The sequence below is a fragment of the Martes martes genome, assembly GCF_963455335.1.
Source record: "Martes martes genome assembly, chromosome: 2".
Lineage (NCBI taxonomy): Eukaryota > Metazoa > Chordata > Mammalia > Carnivora > Mustelidae > Martes > Martes martes.
The window spans coordinates 159,916,639-159,933,393 of NC_137889.1; the positions used below are offsets into that span (position 1 = coordinate 159,916,639).

The window sequence follows — 16,755 nt, forward strand, 5'->3', positions numbered from 1 at the left end:
ATGATTTGAGCAGATACTCCAGACAGTGTATATATATGGCAAATAACAGTTGAAGATATGCAGAGTAAGACCACAATGAAAGAGCAGGGCACCTGGCTGGCTCAGTGGGTTAAGTGTCTGCCTTTGGCTCAGGTCATGATCCCAGGGTCCTGGGATTGAGCCTCACCTCGAGCTCTCTGCTCAGTGGGAGCCTGCTTCTCCCTCTTTCTGCTGCTCCCCCTGCTTGTAGTCTCTCCCTCTCTCTGTCAAATAAATAACTAAATAAAGTATTTATAAAAACAAAAAACCTTAAAAGACCATGAAGAGATAGTGTTAGAACAGCTAACACTCTTACACCCTGGTGGTGGGTATGTAAAGTAGTATAACAACATTGGAAAATAACGTGACACTTTCTTAAAAAGTTAAGTATATTCCTACTGAATGGCCCAGCCATTCATTCCATTTTTACATATTTAGTCAAGAAAAATTAAGACATAATGTGAATACAAAGACTTGAACACAGATGTTTACGGTATTGTTGGTTACAATAGCCAAACAGGCATAATCCAGACATCCACCAGTAAGTGAGTGATCAACAAATTGTGGCATATACTACAATGGATTTCTGTTCAGCAGTAAAAGGAATGAACTGTTGGTATACGTAACAACATAGATAAATCTTCTAATTATGGTCAGTTTTCAAAAGAAGTCAGAAAAAAATGGTTATTTACTATATGATTCCGCTTGTATAAAATTCTAGGAAATGGAAACTAATCTATAATGGCAAAGCCAGGCCAGTGGTTTCCTGGGGACAGGGAGGGGTAAGAGGAGGGATTACAAAGAGGCAGAAGAGAAACTTGGGAATGATGACTATCTTCATCTGGATTGTGGTTGACGGTGTATCCATATGCCAAAACTTATCCAACCATACACTTGAAAATGAATATGTTTTATTGTTTCAATTAAATTTCAGTAAAGGTGTAAAAGATTTTACTAGCTTTGTCCTTTAAAAATACCTTAAAAGGAATTAGTGTATCTTCTAGGGGGAGAATTCAGTTAAGCCTTTCTTTTTAAATCTTTTTTAAGAAAAGAGAATGAACTTACAGATTGTAATCCTTTATTATCTTTTTAAAAAATTATTTTATTTTTATTTTTTAGAAAGGGAGAGAGAGAGGCAGAGGGCACAGGGAGAGGGAGAATCTTATTTATTTACTTAATTTATTTATTTATTTGACAGACAGAGATCACAAGTAGGCAGAGTGGCAGGCGGTGGCGGGGGGGCGGCGGGGGGGGGCACGGACGCAGGCTCCCTGCTGAGCAGAGAGCCCGATGTGGGGCTTGATCCCAGGACCCTGGGATCATGACCTGAACCGAAGGCAGAGGCTTTAACCCACTGACCCACCCAGGTGCCCCAAGAAGAGGAAGAATCTTAAGCAGGCTGAATGCCCAGCACAGAGCCCAACACAGGGCTCAATCTGAGACCATGACCTGAGCTGAAATCAAGAGTCAGACATTTAACTGACTGAGCCACCCAGGCCCTCCTTATTCTTTGTTATCCAAGCTAATATAAAGCAAATTTAATAAAACATTTTGTATCAAACAGAAAATTGGAATGTGAAATCAGTGTCCAATTCTGTGATAAAAATTTAATATTAAGCCCAAAGTTAAAAATGAAGCAGGAAGTTTTCCCTTTTGATAGTATAGCAAATATAGGTTTCCTCTGGTTCCTTTTAATCATATTTTCCCATTTTTCCTTTAAAGAGTTTTCACTATTAGGAAAACTTTAGTGTCCTTTATTCTATTAAAAATGTTTTTAGGGGCACCTGGGTGGCTCAGTTGGCTTAAGCATCTGCCTTCTGCTCAGGTCATGGTCCCAGGATCCTGGGATGGAGCCCCGAGTCAGGTTCCCTGCTCAGTGGGGAGCCTGCTTCTTCCTCTCCTTCTACCCCTCCCCTGCGGCATGCTTTCTCTCTCCTACTCTCTCTAAAATAAAAAATTTTTTTAATGTTTTTAAAGGAATTTTATATCTCTTTTAATTGTGATGTGGGTAGGTAGGGAACTAATTCAGAGAGGATCCCTTAAAAAAATAAATCTTTTAAAACTACCCTATTCTGTCCTTACCCTTATCTTTCACATTAAGCAGTATTTAAAAATTACCTTTTTATTTAAAGGACAGTGTTTTGGGTAGTGCTTAAAGCATAGTTCTACCTACACAAAATGTAAATTTTTGATAAGGGTAATTAACACCATGTACTACTACTCAGCATTATTATCAGTTCACTTTTTTTCTTTTGAATATGACATTCTTTCAGAAACATATATCTATATATCTATATATCTATATATTTATATATCTATATATAGATATATAGAAGCAATTGAGTGCTAACTTACAAGGGCATCCTACTCTCTTTTAAATAATCCCCTTCATGAGGCTCACAGGTATAACTGACTGTGGATTCAAACACAAAACAGAATAACCAGACCTTATATTGATGTATAGAAACAGTTGTTCTTTTATTGTGGAGGCTTCTCATTTTGAACCTGGGGTCATCAGTGAAAATACTAGTTGCAGTGCAACTAGGTGTCATTCTCCAGGAATGCTGAATAGATTACAGTGAGCGTGCCCGTCCGTGCCTTATGTGAGAGTGTGTCTGAGCTCTGCCATTATGACTTCGAGTGGCACTGTAACACATGCTTTTAGAAAACATAGATGTTATTCAACTTAAGATGCCATTGTACCAAGAGACTTTGCCGTGTTGTCAATAATCAGAAGGTTAGAGCTGGAATTTTAAATGTGCTTAAGTTAAAGACAACCTTCAAAGTCCTGTACTCTTAACTTTCTTCCCCTCTGCGATACTGCAGATTGGTATCCACTAACTCATGTATTTGCTTGAATTCATATACTATTGGGGTTTCCTTCATAAAGTTTTTTTTTTTTTTTTTGAAGCCCAGTCCTCCTTGCTCTCACGACCATACCTCTCTTCTCACTGTACTTACACATACCTCCATTACTCTCCTGGTCACACTATGGAAAAACATAGTTGCCAGGCTCTTCCTTGGCTTATTTTTGGGTTGTCTCAGAATAAGGCATAACATCTTAAGAGGACAGTTAAGATTTAACCTCCGTATGTGTTGTTTACTTCAACACAGGTTATGTATATTTTGTAAATACTTGTGTATTAATTTTGGGATTCTTTTGTCGTTGAGTGAGCCCCTATTTTCTTCTTTTTGAATCTCTTCTTTCTTGTCCATAGCATGCAGTTTAGAGAAGCAGTTCACCAGTGCCTAATGAGAAACTCTTAAAGCAATGTATTCTCCTTGTCTGCCCTGGCTTATAGCTAAAGTCGCTATTTGCTATGACTGTTTATGATCCATCCCCTTCAGTTTGTGACAAGAGACTCATCCATTTTGTTTTATTGACTTAGCTCCGAATAATGTCTGCTTTGGTTCTCTTCTAGAAATCAGAGGTTACTTTACATTTTATATTACAGAATACAATATTCATGTTTTAATCCAGTTACGGATTTTCCTTTTACTTTTTCATAAGACAGTCATGAGTAGCAAACACCATATGAACTAAGTCAAAATGAAACAGATTTGGGTTTATAGTAAAATAAAACCATGAAGTTAAATATACACTGATAGTAATGTGTGACCTTTGCACTATATGGTTTTGAGTCAGATAATTAGTTTGTAAGTGGTAAATAATTCATATAAAAGTGGTTGCAACTAGTATCCAACTTTACTTAGGCCAGTCATATGTTTGTAGGGCATCTTGGGGGAAGAGGAAAATGAGCTGGAATAGGAAGGATCCACGTGGGCCTTGGGATTTGAGGAGCCAAGTTTAAATCAACCAGGCCTAGATATCTGAGAACCAAGATGATGACCTACCTTTGAATTTCAGTACTCCCTACTATTACATGTTATCAAAATCCTCAAGTCTGATTTTTCTCTACACGGGAAAAGCCTTAAGTAGTGTTTCCAAAATAAACTTAAATAAACAGACACTTTAAAATAATAGGACACAGAAGTATTCTATTAGTGATGATGACTCAGTCCTTACAATGTAATGGCTTTGTCTATTTGGGAGGGGGAATAAAAACGACAAGAGTTTATGAAAGGATTTGTCTCATAGCTGTGAGACAGGACTTAAAGCAGTTTACCTCTGTATCAACTTTCTTAGAATTTCATAGAATTACGTATGGGTTGTTCATTTTATTTTTATTACAAGATGGAATGGAATGAGATTTGCCAGCATTCTCCTATGAACATGATCTATATGCTGTTGTTTGGCCTTGGTCACCAATAGATAACAGAAACCTAGTGTAGCATCCTTAATGTTTCCTTAGTATTATGAGAACAGACTGTTAGCCCTATCCCTAGATAGTCATTTTCAAAACTGGCACTTGAGGGAAAAACGAGAGATCTTGGTCTGGTTTGATAGTTGGGTCAGTACTGTATTATAGGTACCCTCTCTTGAAGATTTGTTTAAGACTGAATAGCCTGCAGTGAAAGAATTGGTTTTAACTTTATGTTAACAAGTTGCTCTAAAACTTCTTTGAGTAGAGCACTCTCCATTGCAAATTGTAACTGTTGTGGAGCTCTCTTTGAAAAGTGGTGTCTGTGGGGCACCTGGGTGGCTCAGTGGGTTAAGCCTCTGCCTTCGGCTCAGGTCATGATCTCAGGGTCCTGGGATCGAGCCCCGAGTCAGGTTCCCTGCTCAGCAGGGAGCCTGCTTCCCCCCTCTTTCTGCCTGCCTCTCTGCCTACTTGTGATGTCTGTCTGTCAAATAAATAAATAAAATCTTTAAAAAAAAGAAAAAAGAAAAGTGGTGTCTGTGATGATGTGATGGACTACCCCGGAAATCTGACAGAAATGGGGCAGCTCCATGAGTGGGGGTTGGGGCCTGGGGGCTGGAGGCATGAGTCTGGACACCTCCTGGCAACAGTCCAGAGGAGAGGTGAGAAGAGTCCGGTTGAGGATTCCAGGCTATCAAGTGTCCCCAAGTCCAGTTTCGAGGAAGAGTTTTTTTAAATAATTGTATTAAATGTCAGCCATGTGATATACTTAATTGGTTAAACAAATCAGAATGTCATTATTCATTCTGTTTTACAACTTTTCTTTTAAAATTATCTTTTTGTTTTTTATTGCCTATGCAGGGGTCAGCAAATGCTTTCTGTAAAGAGCCAAATAGTGCATGTATTTTAGGATCTGAGGTCCATATGATATTTATCTCCTTTTCTTTTCCACAATCCTTTAAATATAAAAGGCATTTTTAGTTCCTAGGGATTATGGAAACAGACTGCTGGCATGGTTTTCTAAACCTTGGTCCATTTCCCAAAGTGTGCTCTTCAGCTCTCTAAAATGTTTGTGGCTCTTGTATAAATGGGTTTCTTTTCTATAAGATAGTTCATGTTGAAACTTCTATTATTTGGATTTTAGAAGTGACAGATATCTAATTTGAGAAATATGGGGACTGAGCCTGTTGGTAGGATGACTAGACTTCCCTACCTTGTGGGTCACTTCCCTCCTAGAGTAGTTGGAGCTGTAGCTGTGATTGCTCCCAGTTCATATGTCCACCCCACCAACACACACACACACACACACAGACACACACAGTGTAAATCACATATTAGTCCCTTGGCGCAAACATGGAGGTAAATGAGTGTAGAGTAAGGGGCTTTTATAGAAGAATGGGAATTAGCACCATAAGGACATTTTTTTAAAAATGAATTTTGTTTGTAGTATAAAAAGTTTCAAATTTGGGGCGCCTCGTGGCTCAGTGGGTTAAGTTTCTGCCTTGGGCTCAGGTCATGATCACAGGGTCCTGGGATCGAGCCCCACATCGTGCTCTCTGCTCAGCAGGGATTCTGCTTCCTCCTCTCTGTGTCCAAAAAAAAAAAAAAAAAACTTTATTAAAAAAAAGTTTCAAATTTATAAAGGAAAACACAGCCAAAAAGGGACAAATACATTAACAAGCAGTTTGAACATACTAACCTAGCATGGCACTTGCCAGGATTTCATGTTAGTAAAGATAGTGATAAAAACAAATTTTTCCGCTTTTCTAAACATTAAGCGTCTGTGTTTTGAGTAAGCAGACTCTTTGAAAAGTAGTTGCTACCCAGTGTTCTTCAAATAATTTTTAATTGGTTTTTATTCAGAATGAATATTTTTGTGTTCTAAGGAATCATTAAATGAAATTAACAAAGAATATACTTCAAACTCATTAGAATAGTAACTCTTCCAAGAAATTATGAGTTTTAACTTTGTGATTCTTTTTAACAATTCAGTAATACAGAATAGTAATTTTATTAGTAAGATTCTTACAATACCTAGACTATGTTTTCCAATGATAAAATTTCCCTTATTCTTTTTTAAAAAGACAGCAGATGATTTTGCCATTTAATTGGAATACTTTTGACTTTTTCTAAACAAGTGGTTTTCAACCCAGGTGACCTCCCCTTTGCAGACCCCTCACATTTGCCAGTATCTGGAGACAGTTTCGGTTTTCATAGTTTGAGGAAGGGTGCTGCTGGCTTCAGATGGGTAGAAGCTAGAAATGTTGCTGAACTCCTTCCGGTGCATAGAAGAGTCTCCTTGTAGCAAGGATTGTTTTGCCCAGGTTGTCAGCAGTGCTGAAACTGAAATCCTCTCCTGTTGGTGAAAACCTACTCTGTTTGGATGAAAGGCACATGGACTGGACTGGCATTCTGTGGGCCTTATTATTTAATTGTGTGTCTTTGGAATATGTCGGCTTTGTTTGTTATGACTCCTTAAGAATGCTGGATGAAAGGATCAAGCTTTAATTACCAGAAAAATGGGTTTGATATTCTATTAAGGAAGCAGAGGGCTTTTTTTCCTTGCTGAAAGAAGCTATTTGGCAAATTAGTCACAAGACATCTATTATTAATGGCTTTCTGAAGGTTCTTGTTGCTTTTTCAAGAATTCGTATTATAAATGTGAAGGGAGAGGATGAAAAGTGGAACTGTCATCTTTCACTCACATAAACAACTTGAGATTCTGAAATCTTTTGTCAACAATCATAATTGTACACAGCTACTTCCAGTATGAGCAACTAGCATGATGGCCAGTGCCGGGATATAGGTTCCCTATAAATCTTTAATGGGGGGAAAATGGGTAAATGTAAGGTTTCCCTGTCATGCCCACAGACAGTGCGCCTTGCAAGTCAGGTGACATGCCTGATCATTTACCTCCAGGCCCTTTTCAAGTTTGCTCTCAAACTTCAGTGGAAGTGCTGCCACGCCTTGCCCTACTACTCCCTACCCTCTTCTCAGAGAATAATAGTAGTAATAGAAGAGTTTACTGACACTTGGTATAAGTTAGTCAGGCTAATAACTTAATTTAAATATATATGTACACATCTATTTTACAGGCAAAACTCAGGCTTGGTAAAGGACAAGATTTAAGACTCAGACTTTGTGCATGTATGTTTCACAGCAAAGCTGTGCTTTTAACTGTTGCAAAGTATCCGACAGTATAATTTTTTCCTTGAGAGTTGGACTACCTAAGTTTGAATTCTGGGTGTTTAACCTCTCTCCCAGTTCTAAAATATGCGTAATAGTGTGTCTTAGAGAATTTGTGTTCTGTTTGGAAAGACAAACATGCCAAGTAATTGCTGAGTGATTAATAGAGATTATAGATGTAAATAGATTATAGTGGAGTGAAATATACTTAAAATTGCTACTTAAAATTTTTCTTTCCAAGTACATAGCAACTTCTCAAGTTTCTATGCCAAGAACTGGACTTCTCCACCAGTTTTGTCAAGATACTGGCCTTCTGACTTTGCTCTTGGTTCCTTCTCCACGCTGAACTCTATGATTAGTCACTGACAACACCTTATATACTTTATCATCATTATCCTTTCCAGGCCGTACCTCTTATCCAGTACTCAGCAGCTTTGAGAATATGCTGTCTGTATTCCCAGCTTTGGAATGCTGGTGGGAATTGGTACCATCATTTATGGATTCCACCACAGCTGGTCCTTTGATGCTGATCTTCTGTCGTTTTACTTGTCCATAGTCGGCTGCTTTGTGCCATTTCTTTGAGGGTGTTGCCAGATAATTATGGCTCTCTTCTTACCATTAAGATGTTACAGTGACTTTTCATTTTACAAATAATTTGTAAGCCTTCCTGTTAGCTGGCATCTGTTAGACTTCTTGCTACAAATAAAATAACCTTGACCTCTGCAGCATCTTAACCTTTTGATTCTTACCCTCTTTCAAGGTTGTCCCCTTCCATAGCAATTCTGCCCTTTACTGGTTCTTCACTGTTTCTTTTTATACATTTTCTTCTTGACTCTCCTGTTGCTGTACTTTCTTTCTGGGAGATTGTATTCACTGTGGTGGCTTCATGTGTGAACTACATACCAGCAGGCCCCACTTTTGCTCCCCATATTTGTCTCGGGAACTACAGATGGGAATTTCCAACACCCTATTGAGTACTTAGAGCCTGGAAGTCAGGGAAACTTCAGAATTCCCATTTATCGAACAGAATCTATTAATCTACACCCACTTCTCCCAGAACAAAAGATAGAGTTAGCAAGTCTTTCCATCTTCCCTCCTACTATCTTCTCTTACCTCTTTTTCAGTTTGTTTTGTCTCAGTGCTTTCTAATCCTTTCTCTATTCCACCACTAAAAGGGAAATTAATTGAATGTTTTAAAAACCTAAAGATCTCTCACTGCCTTTTTGTCTAGATTGAAAATCCAGATTCCGTAGCGCTGTGTTTTTCTAGAAGGGGGGTTGGATAAAATTAAATGATGATCTTCTCCCAATTCTCAAAGAGAAGGATTTTATTTATTTATTTATTTATTTACATTTAATTTTTCCCCCCAGGTCTCTTAAAAATTTTACTACTTGGTACCACTTTTATTATCGTCTATCACAGAGTGATATTTGAATTAAACTTTTGGAATTAGTATGTAAGTTTACGAATGTCACATTTTCAAGGGGTTTGATGAGCCTTTCACGCCTGGACTCTACCCACTGTGTCCCCTTTCCTCACTGGCATGGCTCACTTTTGAATTTTAAAGAATTGTTTCAATTCCCAACTGCCATGAACTGCAACACACTGGGCAAGACATTCACAGTGGTTTTAAGAATCTTCTTACCTTTCTGGTTTATGAGGATTAAATGAAGCAGTGCACATCAGATGCTTAGTTCTGGCATGTAGTAAATACTCGAGAAATATTGGCTGCTGTTTTGTTGTTGTGTCTACCTTATTCCTCAGCCTAAATCTCCATGTACCGGAATGTGCAGGGTCTCTGGTGTCTTTGTATGTACCACTCCCAGATACTGGAATGCCCTCTTCTTTCCTCTTCCCACTTCCTGTGTCTTCTCCTCTTCCTTTTGAATTTAACTCTTCTAAGAAATTTTTCCTAGCGTATATAGTTAACCCTTGCACAACAACATGGGTTTGAACTGCATGGTTCCCCTTAATATGTGGATTTTTTTTCCGATAAATGCAGTACAGTACAGGATTTTCCTTATGATTTTAGTCACATTTTCTTTTCTCTAGCTTACTGTATTATAAGAATCCAGTATATAATACATATACAAAATACGTGCTAATCGACTATGGTATTGGGAAGGCTTCTAGTCCACAGCAGGCTCTTAATAGTTAAGTTTGGGGGAAGTCAAAAATTACATGCAGATTTCTGACTGTGCAGGGTGCTGGCTCTCCCAACTTTCACATCATTCAAGAGTTAACTGTAGTTCTTTGTCACCCTTCCCCTCCTTGACACAAATATTCCCTTAGTGGTGCTTTTTGTTCCTATGACTGAGTCATGTATTTTATTACAATTTGTTTTCCAAGCTCTTGTCTTCACTGGACTTTTAAGCTCCTTGTCAGCAGTAGGGATTAATTCTCAAGCTATTGGATCTCAGTGTTACCTGCCCTGCCTCACAGCCAGCAGGTTTTCAGTAAGTGACCGCACATGCTGCCATCTAGATTATCTCATTTAATCCCCACAACCACTCTGTGTTAGGTCTGCATTATTATTTGACTGGGTGAGGTGAAATGATTTGTCCCAACCCACTTTCTACATGCTAGAAGTCTGGAACTCCCTACATTTAATAATGTAGTTACTGCATAGCTGTCCTCTTAATACATTTGTCTTTTATTTACAGTATAAATAAAACAACATTTAATGCATTAAAAGTGCTTGTTGATTGTTTTTGCTTTAATTTCATAATGTGTAAAACATCTAAAGAAATGGGACTCTGCAGATTCAGAATTGTTTGATCTGTGTAGACCTTGCATACTCTTGTATTGCTTAGCAAAATAATTGAGAGAATAAATATATTTCAGACAGTGGAGTTTTTATGCAGCTTATGCATAATGGGCAGTTGAAGTAGTTTGTATACCAAATAATTAACATTATTTTTTCCCAAAATTTATTTTAGTTTTTCACTAATTTGAATTAACCTTCATTAAATTTTGTTATGTCTTCGGTAACACCCTCCAGGGTAATTGTGTGTTTGTGTACACATGATAGTCTTTTCATAGTCTTCATATAAGGCTGTTAATTTTAAGAACATGTAATAATAGTACATGTAATAAGTTTGGGTGACCTAATGATTTGTTATGGCCTTGTATTCATTGCAAAGTACTGATCCTAGTAGCTGGGGAGATGGCACTGGTGGTGGTGGTGGGAATTAGATTATTAAATATAAAAGTGTTGCATGTCATATTGCAGACAGTTGAAAGTAAAGTAAGCAATGTATATAATGATACTAGTTATTCTATAGAAGTTGTAATTGTGATTTAGTTCAGTTATATCATAAATTCCAGGAATGAGGGACAACAGTTTCTTCTTCTTCTTCTTTTTTTTTTTTTGACAGTTTCTTCTTTTAAAGGATAAAATATGGAGTCGAAGATGAACAATATTTATTGTCCCATTGTATAATATTCTTTAAATTTAGTTATTGGATTTGTTCTGCTTTTTTGTTTTCATTTTTATATTTGCTTATTTAAAAATATATTTAATCATTCTTTTCATCACAGAGCATAGTAATATTCTAAATCTTACCCCTGTAATAGTAATATTTATATTTTATTTTAGAGAAGCTATGCGAAATTACTTAAAAGAGCGAGGGGATCAAACAGTACTTATTCTTCATGCAAAAGTTGCACAGAAGTCATATGGAAATGAAAAAAGGTAAGATTATTGTTTTTCTGATGGGTAGTTAATTGTAGCTATCACATGATTTTGCAAGTGATGTATTAATATACAAGTTAGAAGGTGGCTTCTTTTATTGGGTCGGTTTCCAAGTACAAAGTGAAAAATAGGGGCTTTGTCTCTATTGAAGGGGAGAAACAAAGTGAACTGTGGCATATTTAGTAAAGATCATCTGGCTAGATCTCTGATGTCATGAAAGGAAATAATCCATAGTTTGCCAGGATGGGGGGGCGGCCTATATGATATTCCCTTAAGTATTTCTGTGGTGCATTAGCTCATTCAAAAAATAGCTCTCCTTTTGGTGGAAAACGTAGTTTTATAAACATGTGACCCCCCCCCCCCCCCGCCCAAAGTACTTTTGAAAAGGAGAAGGCTAAAATAAATACCTGAATTGAACCATGGAGTGATTATAAAGTGATTATAAAGCTCTCCACCTTGACCCTGTGCCTATTCAGGTTAAGAAAAATGGCAACACTGAGTTGGTACTCAGTCTGTACTCACACACTACAGAACTAACCTGGAAGTTGGATTCACAGAATTAAAGTATAACAAAGTGATCTTCATATTTAGTATTTGCTGCAGTATCTTATGAATTTCAGCATTTGGGGTATATAATTATGGACTTTAGCTATTTATTTTTTCATTTGGTTGCTGGAATTTTCTTGTCTTTGAGACTTCTTTGAGGCTGCATTAACTATTTCATGAATGAAGGCTGCTTGCAGGGGAAGATGAAAGATTTTTTGGATTGTGCAGAAAGGCCCCAAGCTGAAGTGTGAGAAGGAATGAAAATTCAGGCTTGAGTGTTGGGTTGAAAGGGATGACTGGTATTTTAGAGTTTATGAGATAAAGGAAAACTTAACATAATGCATAAGAGGAGTGAAATATAACTGTGATTAATTTCTATGCTGGAAGAAAGTTTAGAGGTCTCTTTCTTAAAGTCCTCTCAATCCAAGCTGAGATGCATGGTGAAGCTGTTTAATTAATAACTTTATCCTCAAATAGGATGAGCAAATGCAAGCAAGATTTAGGACTCATTCTGCCAAAGTGTTTGCTCTTATTCCTATTGAAGCTCACAAAACGCCTGATTATTTTATCTTCATTTACTAATAAAACTTAGCCATCTGATTTAGAATTAAATATGGGAAGAAGTTGGTATCTACAGTTTGGGACAGAGTCAAGTCAAGATAGTGGCTCCTTTTTTGTATGAAGTCGATACTGGATATTCTTTTTTTATTGTTTTAATAATGAAATTGAATGTGTATACATATGTAGAGCAGATTGTTGGAGAAACAGAGCAAGTAAACACCCTCAGTATTTGATGAGTCCAGTAGGCCAGCCTTGCACCTCATAATAAACCGGAAGAAAAAACACTTACCTTTTATTCAGTTCCTGACTTGGACCAGACTGGAAATGCCTTACAGATATTTTAAAATTTTAATCCTCAGAATAATCTTGTAAAGTCAGCATGTTAACAATCCTCATTCTGTTACTGAGGAAACTAAAGATCAGAAACTTTAAATATCCCCAGGTTCCTCTTAGTTTAGGAGTCGATGGAGCCAGGATTAGAACTGCTGGGACTATAACTTCAAATTTCATATTCTTTTTATTGCCCAAATTTTCATAGCTTTTCATTTTGTATCTGAGTGTTGGTCACACAGAGTAGGCTTGAAGGTGGAGGAGGTAAAGATGCCTTGAGAACACAAAGTTTGGGGCACCTGGGTGGCTCAATGGGTTAAGCCTCTGTCTTCGGCTCGGGTCATGGTTTCGGGGTCCTGGGATCGAGCCCCCGCAGCAGGCTCTCTGCTCAGCAGGGAGCCTGCTTCTCCTCTCTCTCTGCCTACTTGTGATCTCTTTGTCAAATAAATTTAAAAATTAAAAAAAAAAAAAAGCACAAAGTTTGTGAACTTTGCCTTAGGTCATTCCTTTACCATCAGCTGAGTGAGCCTGGGCTGCATCTGATGGAAATGGGAGTAGATGTGTGTTTACTGCAGCGATGGTGTTCTTGCTCTGGGATTTTGAAGGTGCATTTTGGTACAACTGGATTCAATCATTAATTCATTTTATTCTTTATTTTGGTTAGCAAATTAGGTGCCAGGTACTATGCAAAAGGATCTTTCCTGGGAATTTGGGAAGTTGTTATGTCATTTAATACTGGATAACTGAGGCCCTGTGGGGAAAGCACAAAAGAACAACTGCTTAAACAGTTATGCCTAAGTCCAAATAAGGTTCCTGCTTGTTATTTACTGTTGAAAATAAGTGAGGGACACCTGGGTGGCTCAGTTGGTTAAGCCAGTGCCTTCAGCTCAGGTCATGATCTTAGGGGTCTTGGGATTTAGCCCCACATCAGGCTCCCTGCTCAGCGGAGAGTCTGCTTCTCCCTCTCCCTCTCCATCTGCCTGCCAGTCAGCCTACTTGTGCGCTCGCTCACTGTCTCTCTCTCTCTCTGTCAAATAAATAAAATCTTTAAAAAAGAAAAGAAAAGAAGTGAGTACAAAGCTGTAGTGGCTCCTCAAGTAGGTGATTTAAAGGTTACCCTTTGTTGTGATTGCCTTCCTTTTCAGTTCCTCTTTATTTGGTTATGGTCTGGCCTGTCTAAAACAGGAGATAAGGAGAGCTTGAAGAATCTAAGCTTCTAGCTTCCAAAGACTGAAGAAATAATAATGAAAAGGCCAGAGTAACTATTTTCCTTTATTTCTTATACGTTTATATTATTAAATTAATAATTTTAAATTTTCAAATGAAATTTTTTATTGAATTATTAAAATTTCAGAGTAGACATGGATTCATTTTATATACAAAGATGGAAACCTATTAAAATTACTTGATTTTTAAAAAGGATTAGCAGTAAGGGACTGCTCATGAGGTTCCAGCCTCCTGGATGAAGTATGGCCCTTTACTCACTGGTGGCGTACATGGTGGAAAGAGTAAGATCTGCCCCCTTTCTTGTTGATCCAGATTCAGGCCTTTCTGAAAAGCTACTAAGGCATTAAGCACAAGGTAACCTGGGGACATGACCACAGTCTTCTTGGCGTATAAAATAACTCCAGAGAATGAAGCTAGAAATACTAGGTCAGGAAAATTTATCCTCAAATTTTAAATTGTCCTTGATACTGACTTCGATGCCTAATAACGAATATTTATTTTTTTTATCCCACTGATGTTAGTGATTAGTTTTACTTTTTCATTAAAGAAGGTTATTCTAGGTTAAAAAAAATAGACTTTTAAAAAGATGGTTTTGTCTAGAGGAAAATTTTCATTAAAGATGGGGAAACTACAGTTGACGTATTAGTGTTCCTTCAAATTTGTGTCAGCGGAAGTCTTTAAGCAGTAATGAAGGTGGTAGGGATACTGTTGAGGCGACAGTAAAACCATGTAGACAATGAGGTGATGCTCCTCAAGTCATACTGAGAATGTGTGTTAATTGAGGTAACTTTGGTGTGCAAAAAAGTTTCTATTTTGGTGCTTTTGGATTGAATAATTATCAAAGGATAATGATTCTGCAAAGGTCAGATAACGTAAATGATGTTTGGATTTTGTCTAACCTAACCTATTTTGTGTATTGGGCTGACTAAAAAGGCTTCTTTGAGTCTGTAAGGTATTTTCCAGACCTCATCTCAGGGTTTGAGGAAAAAGTTGTTGAATCATTCTTTGAAAATAAAGACTGATTGTTTAAACTAGGAAATGAATAACATTGTAAATGTGTGCATATTGCCACCAAGTGGCAGAAAGACAGCATTGTTTGCCATAGTTGCTAGTTAAGAGCCATAGGAAATACTAGAAAATCAAGGCACATTGTTTCATAGGGTAATCTTTTATAGCAGCTGCTAAACTCTGCAAGGTGGCCACTCGTTAGTCAAACTTTTCACTGTGTGTTTGGTATGTATTGAACAGTTGCCCAAATTCAAAAAATCATTGATTGCACACGGCATTATAAGGTGTATTTTAATTTTTTTCTGTTAATTAGGTGGCCTTTTTTTTAATCCTCACTCCCTTTAATTTCCTTTCTTTTGTCTGTGTTCTTTTGTTGTATTTATGCTTATCTTCTATTTGATGATATTACTACTGAGGTCTAGAAATACAGACCTGACTCATTAGCTATTTCCTAAGGGGTGGCAATATTGGGCTGTTTAAAATATAATTTCATCAGCACATTATATAGAAATAGTCCCTATTTAGATCGTATTGGATTTGTTGTTTTCTTATATCATGACTTCTCTGAATTGTAGAGTTGATTAAAAAAAAAAAACAAGGCTAATTCAGAGGCATTTGTGAAGAGTCTCCTTTTTTTCTTATTTATTACATGATTGGAAAGCATTTTCAATATAGAATCTTGGTCCGAGTTTTAAGTGATAAAGAATAGCTTGTGATCCTAATTTTATACCTTGTTTATGCCATTTTATCACAGTACTCTTGAGAAAACCAGCACTACCCAATCTTGTACAGTTTTAGCCCTCTTTATATTTTTCAGATATGAAATAAAAGTATCCTTTAAAAAAATTTTTTTAATATTTTGTTTATTTATTTAACAGACACCACAAGCAGGCGGAGAGGCAGGCAGAGAGGGAGGGGGGAGTAGGCCCCCGCTGAGCAGAGAGCCCCATGTGTGGCTCGATCCCAGGACCCTGAGATCATGACCTGAGCCAAAGGCAAAGGCTTAACCCACTGAGCCACCCAGGTGCTCCTAAAAGTTATCTTTTATGATAACTTGAGATTTGAATTCCACGTCTGGTATACTCTACTAAAGCACCGCTCTTTGAATTTTATAGCTGGTCAGTTTACTAAGGAGTCTTAATATCAGCAGTGTTCAATAGAAAACACTAATAGGAGACAAGTTTCCTAAATTGATGCCTTCTCAGCCTCCCAGTAGTGTGCCAGCTAGGTATTTGAGTCTGTGCCATAGTAAGCATTGGGTGGCTCCCAGCATTAGAGGTCAGAAAGATCCCTGGTGTAGACTTGAATTGAGCCAACTCCTGAACTAGCCGGCTAATCCAGGCATCCCTCCAAACTTGCAGTGACCTGGAGCTGAGCCCACTACCTCGGCTGTGACCTCTGTGTCCATGGCCACAGTGAGAGTATGCAGGCATGAAAGCTGCTCTGCTTCCTTTTTACTGGTTTAGATAAATATGGGAAGACTTGAAAGGCTTCCCTCCTTACTCAGCTTGACCTCCAGGCCCTACTTGGTCTACTTCTCCATTATCCAGGCTTCATCTTCTCTTCTCAGCTACAGCCACACTGATCCGTGTTTGTTTAGACACGGTCCATTTTAGTCCTTCCTACTTTAGAGCTTTTCCACTCTCTCTTGCCTCAGCTGAAATGCTCCCACCCAGCTACCCGTGGTTTTAGATTGTGACTCAGGGTCACCTTTTTAAGGAAGCTTTCCCTGGCCACCCAGGTCTTCTACATTTTAAGTACCCCTTATCTGCTTAATTTTTTCCCTCAGTATTTATCACCAGCTCACAGAATATATAAGCCATTTTACACATTTAGGTTTTTTAAATTGTCACTCCTATTAGAGTGTGAATTCCATCAAGACAGGAATTTTTTTTTCCCCCTACTATTCCCTGTGCCTGATAC

General features: G+C 37.8%; 1 protein-coding gene across 2 annotated transcripts in view; it reads left to right on the top strand.

Annotated features, from left to right (window-relative positions):
* RBPJ (recombination signal binding protein for immunoglobulin kappa J region) overlaps positions 1-16,755 on the top strand; it is a 106,345-nt gene that overhangs the window by 71,990 nt on the left and 17,600 nt on the right. For both annotated transcript variants that reach the window (XM_080797252.1, XM_080797253.1), the window contains one exon: positions 11,065-11,160. In XM_080797252.1, the coding sequence (XP_080653378.1) occupies positions 11,065-11,160 (96 nt within the window). The remainder of the gene's footprint in view (positions 1-11,064; positions 11,161-16,755) is intronic.